Below are 21,781 nucleotides of genomic sequence, written 5' to 3'. Positions count from 1 at the left end.
TTTCGGTCACCCTCCTAACCCAATTCCCTACAGGTGTTACCTAACTTGTATAAAATTTCTTTAATGAAGGACTACTTTTAATCAACTTCATAGTAAATTGCATTTTATTATGTTAGAAATACTATAATATATATTTTTTTTAATATTAATAGTAATATTTTCCATGTGGAAAGGTCGAATGCGCGTCCTGAACTTAGAGTAACATGAGCAACTCCGACCCAGTCTCGAATAGATTTTTGGTATAATGTCCGAAACCAAATTACCTTTTAAAAGTATTTTTCTTGAATTGCAAAAAGTGCGATTAACATTAATTTGGGATAAATTAATTCCGCTAATAATACGGAATTACATTAACTTTATTCGTTATGCAGAAACAATTCTAATTCTTTATGCATCATATTTTCAGAACGCACCGCAAAATTGAAAATAAAAATTTCTACACCGGGAATCGAAACCGGACCGCTTAGATGAAAGCCGGGAATCCTTACCCCTAGACTACGAAGGAGATGTAATTCGATTGTTGAAACTGGCTTAATATTTTTATACTAAAAAAACACATGTTTTTTAATTTTGTAAGAAGTATTATGGAAAAAAACGTAAATATAAACAACTTCAAACTTTGTCTGCCCTAAAGAAGACCTGAACTTTTCATACCCAAGTCGACAAACCAAGTGCAACAATTCACTTCCAATAGCTTGAATTTAATATTTTAAAACAAGCGGCTCGTTGGTCTAGGTCCCGGGTTCAAATCCCGGACGAGCCCAAAGATTTTTATCAGTTTTTTAAAACTTTTTATGCTTAGATTGTCATGTTCATACTTTTTAATGACCTGTTGCATTACAAAGTGTGCGGTAAGCCTAAATAGCGTACTTTGTCTAAATATGTTGTTAGATTTTGTAAGTTAAATTGCCGAAGAAAATTTTTAATTTTAATCGCAACATACTTACGACATCTTTTTCGACAAATAGTGTAACATATTTATAGAAATCTTAAATCTATAAGATTTTAATTTAATTTTTTATTATTCATACTTTTCGTAAATTTAATTGTCAGTATGTTTTGCTTATTAAAATTGAAAAAATTACGTACCGAAAACGTTTTCATTTTATCTGTCATGCTAGGTATCATAGTATATTTTAAATTTACTTACCTCGAATAAAGATCAAAAATCACATTTGTTACCTGTAATTTTGCAGTTTAAATTCATATTTTCAAAACGCTAGTCAAAATTGAGCGAAGTATTCCTACACCGGGAATCGAACCCGGGCCGCCTGGGTGAGAGCCAGGAATCCTAACCCCTAGACCATGTAGGAGATATATTACTGTCGTTGAAACTGGCTTAATGTTTATTTAATTAAACAATCGATATGTTAATATGAAAATATGTTTGATACTGTCTTTAATATAAGTTCTGTTAAGAATAGTGCGCACACTTCGTAATTATATTTTTATTGGCTGTTACCTTACTTGTATACAATTTCTTTAATGAAGGACTACTTTTAATCAACTTTATTGTAAATTGCGTTTTTTATGTTAAAAATACTATAATATATATTTTTTTACCGTTTAAATATTAAAACAGCATTTCTTTTTTTGTATATATATCTTTATCCTCGATGTGGAAAGATCAAATGCGCGACCAAAATTTAAGTAACATGAGCAACTCCAACCCAGTCTTGAATTGCCTTTAGCAGATTGGAATATTATAAATTATAATTGTCGGGTATTTATGCTGCTGATTATTGCTAGCTCGGCAGGAGTTAATAACGTTTATAGCGCTTTACTCCAGGTCGCTGCAGTATGAGAGCTGTGGGGATTGAACCCACGACCTAGTGGTAGTGTAGCAAGTGTTCTTACCACTACACCACGCTGCTGGTATAAACACGTATTCAATAAAACCATATTTAATTTTAAATTTTAGGTTTGCAATTGTTTTAAATTAGATAGACATTTTGAATATTGACTTTATTTTTGGTATAATGTCCGAAACCAAATTACCTTTTAAAAGTATTTTTCTTTAATTGTAAAAAGTGCGATTAACATTAATATGGGATAAACTAATCACGCGATCAATACGGTATTACATTAACTTTAATCGTTATGCAGAAACAATTCTAATTCTTAATGCATCATATTATCAGAACGCACCTTGAAATTGAAAAAAAAATCCTACACCGGGAATCGAACCCGGGCCGCTTGGATAAAAGCCAGGAATCGTAACCCCTAGACCATGAAGGAGATGTAATTCGATCGTTGAAACCGGCTTAATATTTATATACTAAAAATTACATGTTTTTTAATTTTGTAAGAAATATTATGGAAAAAAACGTAAATAAAAACAACCAAAAACTTGATCTGCCCTAAAGAACACCGAAACTTCTCACACCCAAGTCGACCAACCAAGTGCAACAATTCACTTGCAATAGGTTGAATTTAATATTTTAAATCAAGCGGTTCGTTGGTCTGGGGTTATGATTGTCGCTTTGGGTGCGAGAGGACCGGGTTCAAATCCCGGACGAGTCCAAAGACTTTTATCAGTTTTTTAAAACTTTTTATGCTTAGATTGTCATGTTCATACTTTTCAATGACCTGTTGCATTACAAAGTGTGCTGTAAGCATAAATAGCGTACTCTTTCTAAATATGTTGTTAGATTTTGTAAGTCAAATTGCCGAAGAAAATTTTTAATTTTAACCGCAACATACTTACGACATCTTTTTCGACAAATAGTGTAACATATTTACAGAAATCTTAAATCTATAAATTTTTTATTTAATTTTTTAATATTCATATTTTTTGTAAATTTAATTGTCAGTGTGTTTTGCTTATTAAAATTGAAAAAATTACGTACCGAAAACGTTTTCATTTTATCTGTCATGCTAGGTATCATAGTATATTTTAAATTTACTTACCTCAAATAAAGATTAAAAATCACATTTGTTACCTGTAATTTTGCAGTTTAAATTTTAAAAACGTCATTATGGTTGTTGGGAGTATCATCGGTTTAATTTATTTTATAAACAAGATGTGCGCTACTCTGGGACCAACCCAGTATCTCCTGTTTACTAGGCGCTTTACCATTAAGCCATACCGCCGAAAAAAGACAATATATTATTAGTTATGTCGTTATAAGTAAATGTATGTCCACTTTTTTCTGGGCTTTGGACTTATTTAGTCCAAAAAAATCATGACTCGGCGAAAAAAAACGGGTTTTTTTTGGCCCTGCTAAAGAGGTGGTCTAAATCGAAAAAGCCCGGGCTTTTCGCCGGTCTTTCGGTAATCGATTGCGTATAATTTTTTGGTGTAAGCGATTTTACCAACATCGTTAGGCTAGTATTTGCTATTTTTGTGAGAACAGATTAAATAAAAGTTTGGATTTGCTGGGAAAGTTGGTGTACTATAGAGAGTCAGTGACGTCATAGAGCCGCGCTTCTGGCGCCGCACTGAAGTTTGCGCGCTCTATGACGTCACTGACACACAACACTGACTCTCTATAGTACATACTAGAGTTTAGACATGTACTATGGAGAGTCAAACGTGGGCGAAACAACCGGCTGGCGCGCCAACATTTTACGGGAAATAAGTGAAGCCAAGCCGGTAAACAAGACAAGGGCCATAAATACTATGCCGCCACCGGAGAAGCGTCATAAAGTTACTGGAGAGTATAACAAGTTGGGTAAAAGAGCTTACGTTAATCACAACGACGCAGACGAGGAATTTATTCGTAATACAAGAAATATCCCTGGCTTTACTAGCCTTGCTATTAATTCTGTCTTTCGGGCAAAACGCCTATTTGCTCCGTCAATTGCGAAAAAAGGAGAGGGTATTTCTTGGCCAGCGAAACAGACCATCAACAAACATAAAAAGGCGAAGTTTGAACGTAACGCCGCCACAGTGGGATTGAATAGCGACGGACTAAGACAACTATTAGTTCCAGACTATAAAGCATTCAGAAATACAATAAAGAGAAATTTTGAAGCCGACTCAACAGAGGATGAAGAAGCCCTTACCGCAAAATATTCGGCAACAGAAAATGACACTGGAGGGGCGCCAAGCATGTTTCCACAAACCATTACAATTTATGGAAGACGTAAAGGAATGATGATATTTGAGGGAAAGCATACCGGAGATGATACAGCTAACATAAGAAAGAGCACCATGGACCCCCTGGTGGAGCTTACCAATTACAGATAACGCCCAAACTATACCAGCAACAGCCCAAAAATCTATTGTAAGCAGTGCAGTACAAACACGCCAGATGGAAGTGGGACAGAACAACAGTTCCAGCCACACTGGCAACCGTTGGAGGTTCTACACACCAGGGGGGTCAATACGGCATGGAATAACTGGAGGAACAAACCCTGTACACCAAGAAATGGAAGGATACGACATGTTCAGAGTAAAAAACTGGAACATTTAGCTCTGGCCCATTACCGCGATGAACCGCATAACAGCTCATGGCTCCATCAAACCAAGAGTGTTCGTAGACATAGCATGGGATGTAGATTCCTAACTATTCAAAAAATCCTTTGACATCGGCGACCAAACAAATACGACACATTGGGTGACATCCACAGACGAAGAACCTTCAATGTGCAACAACAGCTGCAAACGATACGAACTAGGAGATGATTTCACAGACATCCCCATGAAATTCCTGCAAAAAGACGCACATACAACAGGCATGGATTTAACAGGAGCCGCATATACCAACAACGTAACAGTACTTACCAGTAGAGTTTCACCATGGTATGACACATCTGGATTATCAACACCAATATGCAAGGCGATGCTCACGCAGATGCACATGTACCCCGATACGATTAAAAAAGACCTATTAAAGACCAAATATGCAGCCGACTCAACAAAGAGCGACAACATTATGTCAATTCCATATGTAACAACTATGGAAATAGAATTTGCTTATCATCGTTTAAATATTTTGACTTGGCGCCCCTTTTTTCTCTATTTATTTTGTGGCGCCAAGCCAGTGTTTCGTTTCGGTTCGTCATTATTATTAATAAACCAATTAAAGAGGAATTGCTTCAACTATGGGGAAGCGGGAGCCAATGTAGCGGCGGACAGCTCCTTCCGAGCCCGCAAGTGGTGCTTCACAACAACCAATGGCTTGGAAGCATTGTATCAGACGCCGACCTGCATGATAGTGGTCGGGCCGAGAGAGGGGGGGTGGCCGGTGTGGTGCACCACAACCATGGCTTGCTCTGGCGCAAGAAGCAAGAGGGGCTCACACCGGCCATCCGGAAAAAGACGGTGTTAGACACGCTGAAGTCACTTGGCATGCCCATAACCTGGGCTGGACCTGTGAAAGTTCTAACCCAGTGGATAAGATACATGTACAAGTCCAACCCGGGGGCCATGCCAGACATACTTGCCAAAGAGATGGCAAACGACAGAAAAGGAAAGGGCATGAAGTCCTATGAGACGACAGCCAGGAAGGTAGCCGCCACCTTCGACTCAAAACCAGCAGTCAATGCATTCAAGCAGGCTCTGTTCCTTTAGTGCGGCGCTTTGCGCCGCTCGCAGCTCTTTGACGTCACTGACACTCAACACTAACTCTACTATATTACATACAGGGTTTGGGTATGTAATATAGTGGAGTCAGACGTGAACGAAACGACCGGCTGGCGCGCAATAAACTTACGGGAAAATAGTGAAGCCATGCCAGTAAACAAAAATCCGATCATAAGATGCCACCACCGAATAAGCGGCATAAAGTTACTAAGGAACTAGGAGTGTGGACCGTTTAATCGACAAGGCACACCTAACTCAGAGTTAGATGCAGCTTGTGCAAAACACGACAGTAAATATAGCGAGCTTGGTTCAACAGCTTACTACAATTACAACGAGGCAGACGAACAACTTGTACACGATACAGATCATATCCCGGGCGCTGTTAGCTCTTTTGTTAATACTGTCTTTCGGACAAAACGTGTATTTGCTCCATCAGCTACAAAAAAGGGAGAAGGCCTTTCTTGGGGAGCGAAAAAGTCAATCAACAAACACAAGAAGGCGAAATTCGAACGTGAGGCCAAATCGTTGTGACTTGATTCAGACGGGTTAAAACAAATATTAATACCGAACAACAAAGCTTTCCCAATTATGAAACGTTCAATGGAAGCAGACTCGACAGATGATGAGCCTGCCGCAAAGGTAGCAGCGACAGAAGACAATGGCGGGGGTGCATCCCATCCAGGCCAACTTACACGAATGATAAGAGCACCAATAATGAATGTATCACAGCATGGTAGTGTACGGAAGGCGAAAAGGCATCATGATGTTCGAGGGAAACAGAACAGGGGAAAATAAGGGCTGCTTGGACACCATGGTGGAGCCATGGCACTACAGATAATGGCCAATCTAACCCTATGGCCCATCACGGCAATGAATAGAATTACCGCCGATGGAGCAATCAAACCACGAGTATTCATGAATGTGGCGTGGGACAATGATTTAATGCTATATAAAAGATATTTCGATATAGGTCACCAAACCAATACGACCCATTGGATAACAGCCTGTGACGAAGAGCCACTTATAACCAACACTAAGCCTTTTTACATGGGCGTTTAAGCGAGCTCCGAGCTCGCTTCGTAGCTCGCTTCTCTCCTATTTTTGCTGACTCATATTTTGAGAGAACCAGGCCTAAATTTAGCGCGCTTAAAGCGGGCTAAGCTAGTCCGCTCGTAACGGCTAGGTAAACGATCACGAAGCGAGCTATTTTGTAAGGCCGATTTAGTGGTGAAGCAAAAATAAGTTATTTTTACGACAGTTTTCGATTTATTAGTTTGGTATTTATTTTAATGGCCCCCCTGGTAGGATCCTGCTGATTTTATATATTTTAGGCGACAGACAGGCAGTTGCCTACCATTAAATTTTATGAGGCCAGCTGTTTATAATTACAGGGTGTAATTATAAAGCTTATAAAACACTGCAGTTTGTAGTTATCAAGTTTTTAGACAGTGCAGAAAGTTAGTGTTATTACACAATATTATTATTTGTTTACTATTTCTTATTCATCTTAATAATGGAGAACCAAAGGAAACGAAAAGCTCCTGCTCAGTGGAGTTTTGGAATGGTTGATAGTATGCTCGACATCATGATTGAACAAAATGTTTTGTCGGTGATAGATGGAAGGGGAAAGAGAAATGATCAGATTTTTAGGGATATTGCAAGTTTGTTAAAATCAAACTTTCCATCCTTTGTACATTCAAGGTAGGTAATCACCTTATGTCTAATCATGTGTTTAAAGTTAAGTACTAAGTGTTTATTGATAAAATTTTAACTAGTGTAAAATAACACATTTAGTAATGATTGCCGTGATAAGTGGAAGAACTTAAAAAGGCAGTATTACAGAAATAAAACCGAGCTAAGCAAATCAGGGGCTGCTGGCAAAAACCGAAGCTGGGTTCATTTTGATAAAATGGACAATTTGTTAAAATCAAGGCCAAGAGCAATGGTAAGCTATTTATATAAATGGTTATTTGTTATTGTTAATCTGATTTGTTGTAGTTTTTAGTTAAATATGTATAAAATTGCAACTTTAATGTTTTATAGGCAATCATGGATACCTGCGTCGAGGGTGATGCATTTGAGTTATCAAGAGAAGGCCAACCTCAGGTATTTTCTGAACCGCTTTTGTTGGATTTTACAACAGAAGCCGCTGAACTACAACATGGAGGTATAGCAAAAGTTTAAACAGTTTAATTTTATGGTAAAATCACTTCACATACCATTAGTTACTAATTTTGTTTACTTTAAGAATTGTTTGCTGAACAAACTTTGAATGTGCCAGAGCCCTCAAGTTCTGTAATGCCAGGGCCATCAAGTTCTGCAATGCCAGAGCCATCAAGTTCTGCAATGCCAGAGCCATCAAGTTCTGCAATGCCAGGGCCATCAAGTTCTGCAATGCCAGAGCCATCAAGTTCTGCAATGCCAGGGCCATCAAGTTCTGCAATGCCAGGGCCCTCAAGTTCTGCAATGCCAGGGCCATCAAGTTCTGCAATGCCAGGGCCATCAAGTTCTGGAATGGCAGGGCCCTCGACTTCTGGCATGCCAGGGCCCTCAACTTCTGGTGCACCAGAACGAAGAAGAAGTCATAAAAGAAGTAAGTCAAATTTGATTTACATTTTTTTTAAACTGTTTTTGTGTACATTTATGTGTCCTATTAAAACTCTAGCAACTGTGATTTTTTAAAACTTAATTTATTTACAGAAGCTACTGCAGACCCTGACATTGCAGAGCTTGTAAGGGTATTACAGGAGGAGGGAGCGAATGACCGGGAGCTCACCAGGGAGGAGGGAAGATTGAACAGGGATGAAGTAAGAATGAATCGAGAAGTTTTAAATAACATTTTTGGAACATTGCAAAGATATTTTAGACAATAGCTGTTTTTTGATTTTTTATATTATTAATTCATTTTTTTAACTTTTTTGTTGCTTTGTTTGTGTTATTTTGTATATTTTTTTTCACTTTCATTTTTTAAAATAATAAAAATAAAACACTGTTCTTTAAAAAATGATTTATTTGAACTGTTTAATATGAATTATCTCAGCGAAAATTTGATTGGCGTAATGGCAGATTTTTTGTAATGTATTCAAGGAGTGCATTACGGCATGCTGAACCTTCAGGGTTTCTTGTAAAGCAAGGCCTTGTTGAGGGTTGCGTATAATGCAAACCAGGCCTTGCTTCGGAAGGCATTGGGCAGTTTTCTTTTTCGCAAATGTTATGTAATATGCAACAAGTACATATAATTTTCTTGGCAAAATCGATATTGGCATCAACCTTTTTCCCTATTATTCGCCATCGTGCCTTTAGTCTGCCAAAACTATTTTCAACTGAAATTCTTACAGAGCTGTGATAACAGTTGAAGGATTCTTCAGCCTCTGTAAGATTATGCCCAATAAAAGGCTTAATTAGCCATGGTAGAAGGGGATAAGCTGGATCGCCCAGTACCAGAAGAGGTATATTACAGCCTTCAATTTCCACAGGGCACTAAAAATGTAAAAAAATGTACTTTAGTTACCACTACTTGACAGTTACCCATTTGGCATCAAATTAGATTTAAGGTAACAATACTATGGTTTACACAAAATATTTACCTTGGGTAAAGTGTGTTGCAATCTAAACAATCCAGATTGTTTAAATGTAGAGGCATCATGGCATGCACCTGGCATCCTTACAAATATATCTCGAAAGCTAAAAAAAATTATTTGATTTTATGTATGCAGTTTGACATTAATCTTTATACAAAAAAAACGCTTTTTATTTACCAGCATTTGTCGTCAACCACTGCCTGCAAAATTACAGATGTCCATCCTTTGCGATTCGTATAATCTTTATGGCCCTCTGCTGGAGCAGTAACTGGTATATGAGAACCATCAATAGATCCCATAACCTATTAAATAAGCTTAAAAGTCATGGTTTGCAAGTTTTTAAATGTATTGTTAAAAGATAAATTTCAACCTGTGGAAAATGATTGCGACTTTGTATTCGCATCGCAATCTCTTTTGCTTCAGTTTCATCAGGCCACAGAATGTAATCGTTCATTTTATTGTTAAGAGCCATACAAAACCTAAAATATTAATAAACAATTAAACAACTTAGGAATATAGGCATTCTTAAGTGTTTAGGTTAAATAAATAAACAACATATTACCTTTTTAAACAGTTAAAAACCGAAGCAGCACTTACACCAAACAAATTTCCTACAGTTCGGTATTCTGCAGCACTGGCTAATTTATAAATTGCTATTGCAATGCGCTTCTCAGTAGAAATTGGAATGCGCACTGCTCTGTCATCTAGTTAAACATATATTAACTATTAATATACTAAACCCATGGTCTAAGGCAAAAAAAAGCATGTTTGTTTTATTGAATTTTTACCTGGTTGCATATCTGTCTTTATTTTTTCCAATATTTCCTTAAAGGTTTCTGGTTTCATTCTAAAATTTGAAATCCATTGACTGTCAGTAAAAGTTGGGACAATATTCTCCCACCAATCTTGTGACCTTACAAATTAATGTTATAAGTTTTAACATTTGGGCATTTGTCTATACAAACATACACATAGTTGTACATGGCTACATTTTTAGTTTCAACATACCTATTATGCATCCAAATTCGGCCAACTCTCCTTCTTTTAAGCATTTGTTTTTTTTTGTGGATAATTGCAGCTAACACTACATACTTATTTCTTCTTTTTCGGCTAACCATAGTAAAACTTTGACGTTATTCTAAAATATGTAAAGGTAAATCTTGCAAGCTTCTCAATTTCAAAATCTGATACACTAAATGAAGCGAGCTAAAAAATGCCCATGTAAATATACCGCGAAGCGAACTCGTTACGCGTGGTTGGTTCTTTTAAAAAATCGCTATAGCGAATTCGTGAAGCGAGCTAAGAAGCGAGCTCGGAGCTCGCTTAAACGCCCATGTAAAAAGGCTTACTTATAAAAGCCACTTATACGAAATAGAAGATGACTTTAACGACATAAAAATCAAAATGCTACAAAAGGATTCCCATACAACTGGACTTAACGACACCTCAACAGGATACACAGACAACGTAACCGTCCAACCAATGGACATAACACCGTGGTACGACGTGTCTACATCGACCAATCCAATATGCAAAGGGATGATTACCCAAATGTCTATACCCTATGTTACTACATGCGAAATTGAATTTGCATGTCATAGATAATTTTGACTTGGCGCCTTTTTTTTTGTTAATTTTTTTGCGCGCCAAGTCGGTGTTTCGTTTCGGTTTGTCTTTTTTTTGTGTTAACCAATAAAAATTAAAAGAAGAAAGAGGTGTGTTTATTAACAAATGAGAGGAGATTCTAAATTAGTTCGATAAGAAAAAGGGAGATGGCAACAGCCAATATAAGAGCGGCCACAATCTCATTAATAATTCAAAACTATTGGAAAAGAGATATCAACAGTACTAAAGCAGAAGATGACCACAAAAGACAACTGCAATTCAGAGAGCTCCTTACATGGAGCCAACACGACGAGCGACACCTCCTTCCGAGCCAGAAAGTGGCGTGGACGATGGCTCGGAGGGGGTGTATCAGACTACGACTACTTATGTAGTAGTCGGCCCGAGAGAGGGGGGATCTGCCGGTGTAGGGCCCCACAACCATGGCTTGCTTTGGAGGAAGAAGCAAGAGCTATGGCTATCAGCTGGGCTGGACCCGTGAAGACGCTTGAGGATTGGATAAAGTACATGTACAAGTCCAATCCTCAAGCAATGCCCGATATACTAGCAAAACAACTCAGTAACAACAAGGGCAAGTGAATGCGAAGCTATTAAGCTACAGCTAAACGAGTCGCCGCCAACTTCGACTCAAAACCCGCAGTGAATGCTTTAAAAAAAAACGGGAAAAAGAAAGCCAAAGTTTCAGGCAAGTCAATGAGCCAGTCGATATATGATGACGTCATTCTCTTTTTTTTCTTCTCTTCTTTTTTTCTCTTCCTTTGGCTTTCTTTTTCCCGCTCTTCTCTCTTTTTAGGACATGTTGGGTTTGGGTATGTCCTTGGCTGGCTGACTTCTATTATTTTAGACTTTATTTAGTGGTGTCAAGCCACAAGTATCTCTTTTGATTTATTTTTGTTTTATTAGCTCAAGTAACACAATTAAATTTAAAACAACACTCAACATAAAAAATATAGCGTTTATAATGATGCTGTATAGCACCAGAAAAATACACAAAGAGAGATACTTGTGACTGGCCTCACAAAATAAATAGAAAAATAAGACAAGCCAGCCAAGGACATGTCTAAACCCTGCTATGTCCTAAAAATGGAGAGAAGCGACAAAAGAGAAGCCAAAAGAAGAGAAGAAAAAAAAAGAAAAGAGAATGACGTCATCATATTAACTGACTGACAACAAAACTTAACTGACTGTTTCAACAAAAAGTTTAATTTCCATCATGAACGAGAATGAAATTATTAAAAAGATAGACAACAAATCCATTAAAAACGAACTCTTTTTAAAGAAGTGGTCAAAAAAATGGTTACGATTTTTCAATGTAAGTTGTTATGTTAAAAGTAAATTAAAATGTTGTTTAAACACTTGCAAAAACAATTATTTAACATCATATTTTTGACAGGCCACAAGTAGTTGACAAATGGAAGAAGCTAAAACAAAAATATCAAGAAGTTTTAAATAGTTTAGGTAGATCGGAGTCTGACTCGGGCCCAATGAGGTGGAAATATTTTGAGGGCATGCATGCCATCTATGGCACGAGACCAAGAAGCATTGTAAGTAAATTTTTTATTAGCTTAGTTTTGTTGTTATGCTTTTTTGGTTTAAATTTTGATATCTTGTTTTAATAGGCAACTGTTGGAAGTACGGCAATAGAGTCAGTTCGTAAGTACCTATTATTTGTATTTACTTATTTATACATACCAAAGTGTTTAATTTGTTCATATCTTTTATGTAGCTGGTGGATTGCCGAACTTTTTAGAAAATGTAGAAGCTGTAGGCTTCCAAATACAAGACGCAGATAATGGTGTGTAATTCTTGAATGTCTGTTTTTAAAAATATTTCACAAAATACACAATTGACCTATTCTTTTTAACCATTATTTTATATGTTGCAGTTATTCTTCTGGAAGACCTTATCGATTTTTCTGAAGGTAAATATAGGTTATTACTTTATTTTTAATATAAATATAGTTTTTATTTAACATTGCTAATAATAATTGGCCTATATTGAATCAGAAGTGCCAGTAACATCACAGGATGTTAGTAGTGTCCCTTCAACAAGTGGAAATCAGGAAGGCCCAACTATAACTGCAGACCCTGATGTTGCTTCAACCAGTTCATTGCCAGGTGTCTTAGGTACAAATAAGTGTTAGCAAGTGACAACGATGCAGAGCAGAATAACATTAAGAGGTTTTAGTAATTGCAGATTTTATTTTTGTATAGGTACATCAAAGAAGTCGCAAAGGCGACATAAAAAAAGACTAAAAAGGTAAAAAATAATATCAGACCATTAAAAAAGTTTAAAAAATGTTTAGCACAACTTACTTCAAAAAACACAACTTTTTATATGTAAGTTTAAACTTTTATTATTTTTCAGTTGCAGATTTTGAAACTGTAACCAAGGCCTGCTTCGAAATGTTTAAAGAGCAATGAGAAAAGGACCGTCAGTTTCAGGAGGCAGAGAATGCCAAAGAAAGAGACGCCCGCAAAGAGGAGCTAGCGCGGAAAATAACAAATTAATTACTGCCTTGTTAAATATGCCAAAATAAATTTGTTTGCCTTTTTTTAATTGTTTTAAATTACTGTGTATTTTGTGTGCAATTTTTTTTTTAATGTTTTTTAGCTGTACTTGTTTTTTTCACTGTTTTTTGTGTGCAATTGGTTTTTACTTTTTTTAATAAAAATTTTTAAAAAAATAAAGATTTTACACTTTATTTAAAAGGTAGTAAAACAATATTTCTTTTTGTGATAAAATTAGAAAACTCTGAAATATTCATAAAAAAGCTTTAATTTATATGAAGCACAAAACAAAAATCAAACATAATTAAAATATACTACTAGTTCTTAGAACAAAATTGTTAGCCAAATAGTCTGTTAATTTTCTTCGAACTACATTTGTTCTGTCATTTGGCACTTCATTATTCACCTCCTGAGGGGTAATGTTGTCAGCCACAGATGCGTCACTCGGCTCGGGAGTTTGTGCATTTTTACAGATGTTGTGCAAAATGCAACAGGTTGCTATAATTAACGAAGATGAAGAAAGTAGAAGGGGTTTTTTCAAGATTCTCCACCGTGACTTTAACCGGCCAAAGGCATTTTTAACAACTATTCTTGTGCTGCTGTGATAGCAGTTAAATGAAATTTCTTTGGTCGAAAGTTTTGTACCAGTATATGGTTTTATCAGCCACGGCAGAAGAGGATATGCAGCATTTGAGTTAAAATAAACAACATAAAAAACGACTTCTTTGCTGCTTACGTTTCCATTTTCTTAAAGAGGCCGTCGTATTACCTGTCTTAACTGGCCTGAGTATCTTATGGACACCATTTGTATAAAGAAATATCAAAAATAACCTTGCAGTATTCATTTTTCTATTGTCCGACCTCTTAATAACCTGCCAATTACTAAATAAACAAGCGAAAATTGTCTGAAAGCTTTACGCGACGCCAAACAGACAAAACGGGCTATTCGATAGGAGGCGCTAAAGCACAAAAGGACATGGAATAATAAGCCCAATGTGCTAAATGGCCATGGAAACAGAACTGGGCTTTGAACTAAAAATTAACCCAAAGTCCAATAAAAAGCCTGGCTTTGGGCTAATTTTTAGTCCAAAGCGCAGTTTTGTTTCCATGGCCATTTAGCACAGTGGGCTTTTTATTAAAATATTCGTTTTGTCTGTTTGTCAGACTTAAAATTGTTATTGATTTAGTCGAATTAGACCACCTCTTTAGCAGGGCCAAAAAAGCCCGTTTTTTTTCGCCGAGTGATGATATTTTTGAACTAAATTAGTCCATAGCCCAGAAAAAAGTGGACATGGAAACGGGCTATATGTGTGCTAAAATTTCGAATGAAAACCTGTCAAGATCTACTAATGTGTTCAATGAAAATTTATACAACTTCAAATCTGCTCTAAATAGAATTAAAAAATTTGTAGATAATGAAAAATATGGTTTATCCAAGGTGATAGCATGGCAGGAAAAAATCTTCTTCACACAAAATTGTGTTTTCTACCAGTAATAAAAATTTAAAAAAGATGAAGTATGTATTGATTTGTTAAAAAAAATTTGAACCTCAAACTTTAAAAAAATATACACCAGTAAAAATTTGTGGAGATGGTAATTGCTTTTTTAGAAGTTTTTCTCACCAATTATTTTTTACAGAAAAACATCTGTATTTGAGATTAATGAAAGCAATAGAAATTTTAAGTAACCGCAGTATTTATGATGAAAGTCATTCAAAGTTCGAAGATTTCATTAAAGATTGGAAGGGTAGTTTCTAATACCTTCATACAGGCAATGTTTGTTTGGGGCATGGACTGGAATATTTCATATGTTTGCAGCCAGTTCTGCAACATCAATGCCGTTTCCTCATGCATATTCACGATTGCGTAAACGACACCATGCTTATAAAAACAAAAAATCATGGTGATTATGTGGACGACAACAAACTTTTCACAAGTTTGCACTCTAAAATCGAGAATTAGCCACGTAACCTGTACGTAGAAGGCCAAAGGCTTTACAACGAACGAACTTTTATTGCCTCTTGGTTTTGCAATAAATACTAAAACAATATAAACATTCTTCATCAATCTACCGATAGTTGGTTATCGTCATATTCACCCTGTTTATATGGGCGAATTTTGCGAGACTAATACCGCTAAAATGATCGCTTAGTGACGTAAGACACGGTTCATTGCACATAATTAAAAAAATAAAATTTAAGCGGTAGTTCTCTCAAATTGCAGATGACCGCTTGCAACAGGTTGTCTTAGTCCAGATAAGTGGCGGATCTAGCCATAAGGACAACGTGAACAATGTCCACCCTAAATTGTTTGCAATATATTCGCACTCGCGTTATTTAGCTTAACATCACGAGTTAACAAATCTTTTTTGATCGATAAGTAATAATGTCAAGCGTAAAATATCATAAAAAAAATTGTTATTTGTGGTAACAACAGCGTGATTTACAGCAAATGATAAATACATTGAACATCACTTGGTGACGCCATTTTTTTAAATACACGATTTATAGTAAAAATAACCTATTGCTTTATTAAAATTCTGTTAACGAACTTGTTCGTAACAGTCAAAATAAATTTAAAGACCAGTTAGCTTTTTTTAGTCCAAATAATGCAAATTGCCAGTGCGTACCGATGGTGTGTCTTTTTTGGCAGATCTTTTATTCATCGATCCAGTTTTAAGAATCTTAAGGCCGAGCAAAAGTAAAATGCTTTCCAACTATTTAATGCAAGGGCCTGACAAAAGTTTGTGCCAATTTAAAAATATCCCCGTTTTACCGAAACTAAGACAAGCGCGACAATTGCGAGTCTTTTTTTAATCAACCTAACCAAAATATCGTACGTGATTGGCTGTTGGTATTCTCTGTTGCGTAACAGTAATCTCTGTTCCGTAACACAAAAATAACAATATGTGCTTTTAAATAACAATGGAAGTTTTTACCGCGTAAATCTAGAGAATTATTCAGTTATAAAATTTTTACTAGATAGATTGTGTGACATTTAAGTAGTGTTTTTTTATTGGTAATTAAAATTAACTAACGGCATTTTTGTTAATTTTTTAGAGAATACTACTGTAGTAGATTGCTGATTGCGTTTTTTAAAGCTCAATTTTTAAACATTAACCGGTTATAGTTCTTTAAGACTATTTCTACCAAAAACAGTTCTTTTCAGAACTATTGATTATTATTTATTTTTATATAATTCTATACTAAAACCGTTTTACCATATTTAATATATTAATTCTTTTGAACTTATTTGAAAATTGTGTAGCCTTTACTTTTATATAAAGTTTTTTAAAGTAGTTACGGAAGTCAAGTAGGATAGTTTTTTTTCAGAATATTGCAGGAACAAGAAAGGCAGGGGCAACAGAAGGAAAAAAAAAGAAATGAACACTTCAGAAGTAAAATCGCCTTCGAGTATGCTGACTGTGGTACAGCTAAAATATTTTTGTTTTTTAATTTAAAAAAAAAACTGTATTATCCTTTTGTTATTAAAAAACAGGTTACGGCCACAATTACTAAATTTGAAACCTCCACCTTGACCAAGTTTGTACAGCGTCAAGTCCACAAGAGTAAAAGTGAGCAAATTTTATGGAACAAGGATTTTGTACCATACAGATTTATTGAAAGTTTTAATATGGAATGTCAACATGGCAAAGACCATAGCAATAGCTTGAAAGCTAACAGTAAAGTTATACCAGAGGTAAACCACTTAAATTATAAACTGAAAATTACTTAATAATTTACAATTTATCATTTTCAATTTTTAGCTTATTGATCATGTGGTACCTAGAACATACATGTGCTTACAAGGATCAAAAAAAACAAATTGTCCTGCTAACATTAGCATTACCAAAATGAAACTTTTTCCAACATACAAGGTTTATTTTAACATTTTAACTACTGCCTAAAACACAATTGCAACATTCTAATAACAAATTACATTTTCAAGATTAATTTTTATGAGTGCAAAAAAGAATTGAAACAACTTAAAAACCGAGTATCCAAAAGTTTAAAGTATGAACTGAGCAACTCACCATCATCTATGAAATCTAGAATTTCCACCAAGCCACTTACATGTTGGTCATGTAACTGGAAAAGTTATTTAAAAAAAATTGTTATATATTTAAATACCTCTATAAAACAAAAAATAATATTAAATTATTGTAAAGCTGGATATCAGCAGGCAGTGGATAAGCGAATAATTGCTGAAATAGGAAAACTTGTTGACGAAGGTGTTAGCAGTGTCCGTGAACTTAAAAAAGCAATTGCTCTTTATGTTAGACATGATTTATTTAAAGATCAAATCGAAGATTTTATCCATGCATCAAGGATTTAAAAAACAGCTTTTATTATGCATTTGTAAATAGAAAACTATCAAAATTCGATCCAACCAACGTAAAACTTTTAATTGATGAATGGAAAAAGTCATATGGTACTGATGACAATGTTTTGTATCGACCATATGTGGCAGGAGAAGCAAACAATGTAAAAGAACAAGAAAGCGAATGGGATGAAATTCCTTTTATTAAGTGTAGGCAATCACTTTTATTTGTACATCAATTTGCTTGGCAAAAACGTTTGCTTGAAAGGTATGGGCAAGAGATGTGTCTTTTAGATGCTACCTACAAAACATCAAAATATGCCCTTCCCCCTTTTTTTTGTGTAAAGACCAACGTAAACTATCAAGTTGTTGGGTCCTTAATTATACAAAATGAAACTGCTGATGATATTGAAGAGGCACTTAAAGTCTTGCGAAAATGGTGTCCCAATTGGAATCCCTTATATTTTATGACAGATAAGTGCGATGCTGAAATTCTTGCAATTGAGGCCATTTTTAAAGGTGTTATATATATTAGCCTAAAAAACATTATATTATTTAAAAAGCATAAATAACAATTAAGCTGTTAATATTTTTTATTTATCGAAAGACTGTAGAGTATTGATTTGTGACTTTCACCGAGAACAAGCATGGGGGAGATGGGTGAGAAAACATGATAATGGCATTGGTGATAAAAGCAAGCAACAATGTGCATTATGTTTATTGCGATCTGTTGCCTCAGATACTAATGAGATGTTTACAACGGCGATAACTCAGTTGAAAAGTAGTAATATTTGGAATGATAATGCTAAGTTTCAAAGTTATTTTGAAAAATATTGGGAACCTACAAAAGAGGTAATTCAACAAACCACATCCAAGTGTTTAGATTTAATCAAAAAAATAAAATTAAAATCATTATTAATCTTTATTGCATTATTTTGTAGCGCTGGGCTTGGCTCTATAGAGTAAATAAGCTCAAAGTTATTATTAACACAAACAATGGTGTGGAGAGTCAAAACAGAACGTTAAAGGAATGCCATATACGCTTTCGCACAGACAGATCTTTATCTGGAGTTATCACAGTGTTACATAAAGACTTTTTGCCTGAAAGTTTTCAAAGGTTAGTATATCATTTTTAATATGTGACCCCAATAGCAGCAGTATCATTAAGTTTTGTTTTATATTTTACACCTAAAACGGTAACTGTTGCTTTTTTAGGTACAGAAATAAAAACCTTGCGGCTTCCAATAACTATCGTCAATATCATGGTAATGTTCCTTCTTTTTTACATGATAGACCCCACAACATTATAAAACATTGCATCAAAAGAATGCTTTTTTTCAACTGACATTTCTAGTGAATCGATATTAAGAGTAGAAGATATGTTTTATGTGAACAGCGCAGAAACAAAAGAAGTCTATGAAGTTTCTATTTATCAGGGACCAAAATGCTCATGTGTAGACTTTAAAAGAAACTGTTTACCATGCAAACATATGTTTAGCATTTTCAAAAAATTTCCAGATGTGTCATGGGAAAATTTTCTTACATGGTACATAAATTCTCCTTTTATGATTTTGGATCCTTGCATTGTTGATCCTACAAATCCAGTGTACCAAGCTACATGCAAAATTAAACAGACAGTACCACAACGACACGAACCCAATTGTGAATCCAAAACACTCAACAATAACGAGAATCTCTAATGCTTTAACAACCATAAGAGATTTATGATTCGATGTTACTTCAGAAGAAGCCTTGTTGAAGGCTGAAGCGACACTAAATGAAGTTATCGAGGATATGAGAAATAATTGTAAACATGATGAGAAGAAAAGTTAAAAAAAAAATCAACCAAAGTAATTAAATCAAAAGTAGCAGTTCATGATGAGCTTCCGAGAAAGTATCCAAAGGCAAACAAGTTTGTATCAAGACATGGTAAACATGCTGATTCTATGCGGGACCTATACCGAGTAACTTCTTTGTTTCAAAAGAGTGTTCCTTTTATGATGATGGGTCCGACTTTCAAATTCCACCTGTCAAAAAACCCCGTACTAACTATGTAGCAAAAACACCAGTAGCAATTATAAAGAAGGTTACTACATCTATTGCGGTACTTAAAAAAAAGGGCTTACTTAAAAACTTGTTAAAAAATGGTCCATATAATATTTCATTAGTAAATATCAAGTCTTTGGATCCCCTTCTTTCCAAGAGTGAATTACAAGTTTTACAAGCCTATGATGCGGACTTTACTGAAGGTTGGCTGTATGACGAAATTATAAATAGTTACCTTTGGTGGTTGTGCAACAAGTATAGCCATATTTTGTTTGTTGACTCATCAGGGCTAAAAGCAACAAAGTTAAGACCGACTGACGTGAAGGCATAAAAAGTTGAGATCTATTTAGATGTGGTCTGAGATGGCCCCAACCACAAACAAAGTTAAGACCGACTGAAATGGAGGCATAAAAAGTTGAGATCTTATTTAGATGTGGTCTAAGATAGCCTCAACAACAAACAAAGTTAAGACCGACTGAAATGGAGGCATAAAAAGTTGAGATCTTATTTAGATGTGATCTGAGATGGCCCTATCAACAAACAAAGTTAAGACCGACTGAAATGGAGGCATAAAAAGTTGAGATCTTATTCAGATGTGGTCTGAGATGGCCCCAACAACAAACAAAGTTAAGACCGACTGAAATGGAAGCATAAAAAGTTGAGATCTTATTTAGATGTGGTCTAAGATGGCCCCAACAACAAACAAAGTTAAGACCGACTGAAATGGAGGCATAAAAAGTTGAGATCTTATTTAGATGTGGTCTAAGATGGCCCCAACAACAAACAAAGTTAAGACCGACTGAAATGGAGGCATAAAAAGTTGAGATCTTATTTAGATGTGGTCTGAGATAGCCCCAACAACAAACAAAGTTAAGACCGACTGAAATGGAGGCATAAAAAGTTGAGATCTTATTTAGATGTGGTCCGAGATGGCCCCAACAACAAGCAAAGCTAAGACCGACTGAAATGGAGGCATAAAAAGTTGAGATCTTATTTAGATGTGGTCTAAAATGGCCCTATAATTTTTGGGAAAGATGGTGACAACCTTCTCGTGGTCTTTCCTGTGAAGTGTAGTGAACTAAATCATACACAAACCAATGTCACCCGAAAATTTATTTTGTAATATAATGTATATTAAAAAAAATTACAAAATCAATTCTGTTGCATGTTTTAAATCATGAAATTGATTTTGTTCCTTTTTCCCGCCGCATTAATGTATTTTTTGTGCATTTAAGTTTATGTATAATTCAGGCCTAGTTCCGTAAATACCTTTGCAGTTTTTGTTTTTTTATTGATAATGGCAAGTTTTGTTAAAACATTGTTGTTATAAAATAAAGTAAAAAAATTAAACCTTTGATTATTACTTAGATTATAGTCTTTAATACAAAGTAATTAAATTTGGTTAGATGTTTTTTGTTTCTATTAATTCCTAGCTTTCAAATATCAAAGTGATACTTTTTTTCATAACTGATAACTTTTAATTTGTTAAAATGCTGCCATTCTCAATTTGCCCTTATAAAACATAATCTTAAAATGAAGGTACGATGACTATTATACCTTTTAAACGCCTAGGTTTTATAAACCACTCAGTTTTAAACAAAAATTATTTTATTTTGGATGGAGGCTTGGGGGAGCTGGAGTCCTTCACAGAAAGTGGGGCTCGGCAGTTCGGAGGGCCAGTGGTGGGAGAGGGGTACAATTTTTTACTTAAATAGTCCATTTCTGTCCCCCCACCAATGACCCACCTTTTCCGGTCTTCACTTGCATATCTACAAAAAAAGTTTTAATGTTTTTTAAACCATTCTAAATCGGTAAAATAAATATTAAGAAGTTACTTTGATGTTGAATAACCAGCAAGTTTTACTGCCGATCCCCTCTTCTGCTGTCTTCTCCAGCGAGCCCCCTTGCCTCCATGTGTATTTGTTTTTCTTTAAAAAAACAGAATTACAACAAATTAAAAGGTCTACCAAACATTTAAAAAACAGTGTTACTTTTAACAGCATCATTTATTTTAGATTTAGTAAAATGTTTAAAAAAAATTTAAAAACAATATAAAAAAATAACTTACTCGCCAAGTCTATCCTTAACGTGTACAGATTTTCTAAAAAAAATATATATTTTATTAGAATTTTGTACTAACATAATTACAATAAATTAAAAGGTCTACCAAAT

At 35.1% G+C, this 21,781-nt stretch overlaps 1 protein-coding gene and 1 non-coding gene across 2 annotated transcripts; both read right to left on the bottom strand.

The window, feature by feature from the left end:
* Positions 1 to 1,241: 1,241 nt before the first annotated feature.
* Positions 1,242 to 1,313, bottom strand: Trnae-cuc (transfer RNA glutamic acid (anticodon CUC)). Its single transcript has one exon. It is a non-coding gene; the product is annotated as a tRNA-Glu (tRNA).
* Positions 1,314 to 8,566: 7,253 nt separating this feature from the next.
* Positions 8,567 to 10,229, bottom strand: LOC145755855 (uncharacterized). Its single transcript, XM_082572091.1, has 7 exons — positions 10,120 to 10,229; positions 9,900 to 10,024; positions 9,674 to 9,815; positions 9,482 to 9,590; positions 9,289 to 9,413; positions 9,118 to 9,214; positions 8,567 to 9,010 (listed from the first exon to the last, which is right to left on the bottom strand). The coding sequence occupies exons 1-7, from the start codon at positions 10,227 to 10,229 to the stop codon at positions 8,567 to 8,569; spliced, it is 1,152 nt and encodes a 383-aa protein (XP_082428217.1).
* Between the last annotated feature and the right edge of the window lie 11,552 nt (positions 10,230 to 21,781).

Source organism: Corella eumyota, chromosome 6, assembly GCF_963082875.1.
Source record: "Corella eumyota chromosome 6, kaCorEumy4.1, whole genome shotgun sequence".
Taxonomy (NCBI): domain Eukaryota; kingdom Metazoa; phylum Chordata; class Ascidiacea; order Phlebobranchia; family Corellidae; genus Corella; species Corella eumyota.
Note: the sequence above shows the minus strand (reverse complement) of the source record. Positions and strands in the feature narration are given on the sequence as shown.

Bases quoted from the DNA above. Each gene is read 5' to 3' on its own strand.
- LOC145755855 (XM_082572091.1), bottom strand. From the start codon at position 10,229: ATGGTTAGCCGAAAAAGAAGAAATAAGTATGTAGTGTTAGCTGCAATT. The intron at 9,816-9,899 runs GTAAAAATTCAA...ATGTTTAACTAG, and splicing joins AAAGACAGATATGCAACCAG to ATGACAGAGCAGTGCGCATT. The intron at 9,215-9,288 runs GTAAATAAAAAG...AATTTTTTTTAG, and splicing joins GTGGTTGACGACAAATGCTG to CTTTCGAGATATATTTGTAA.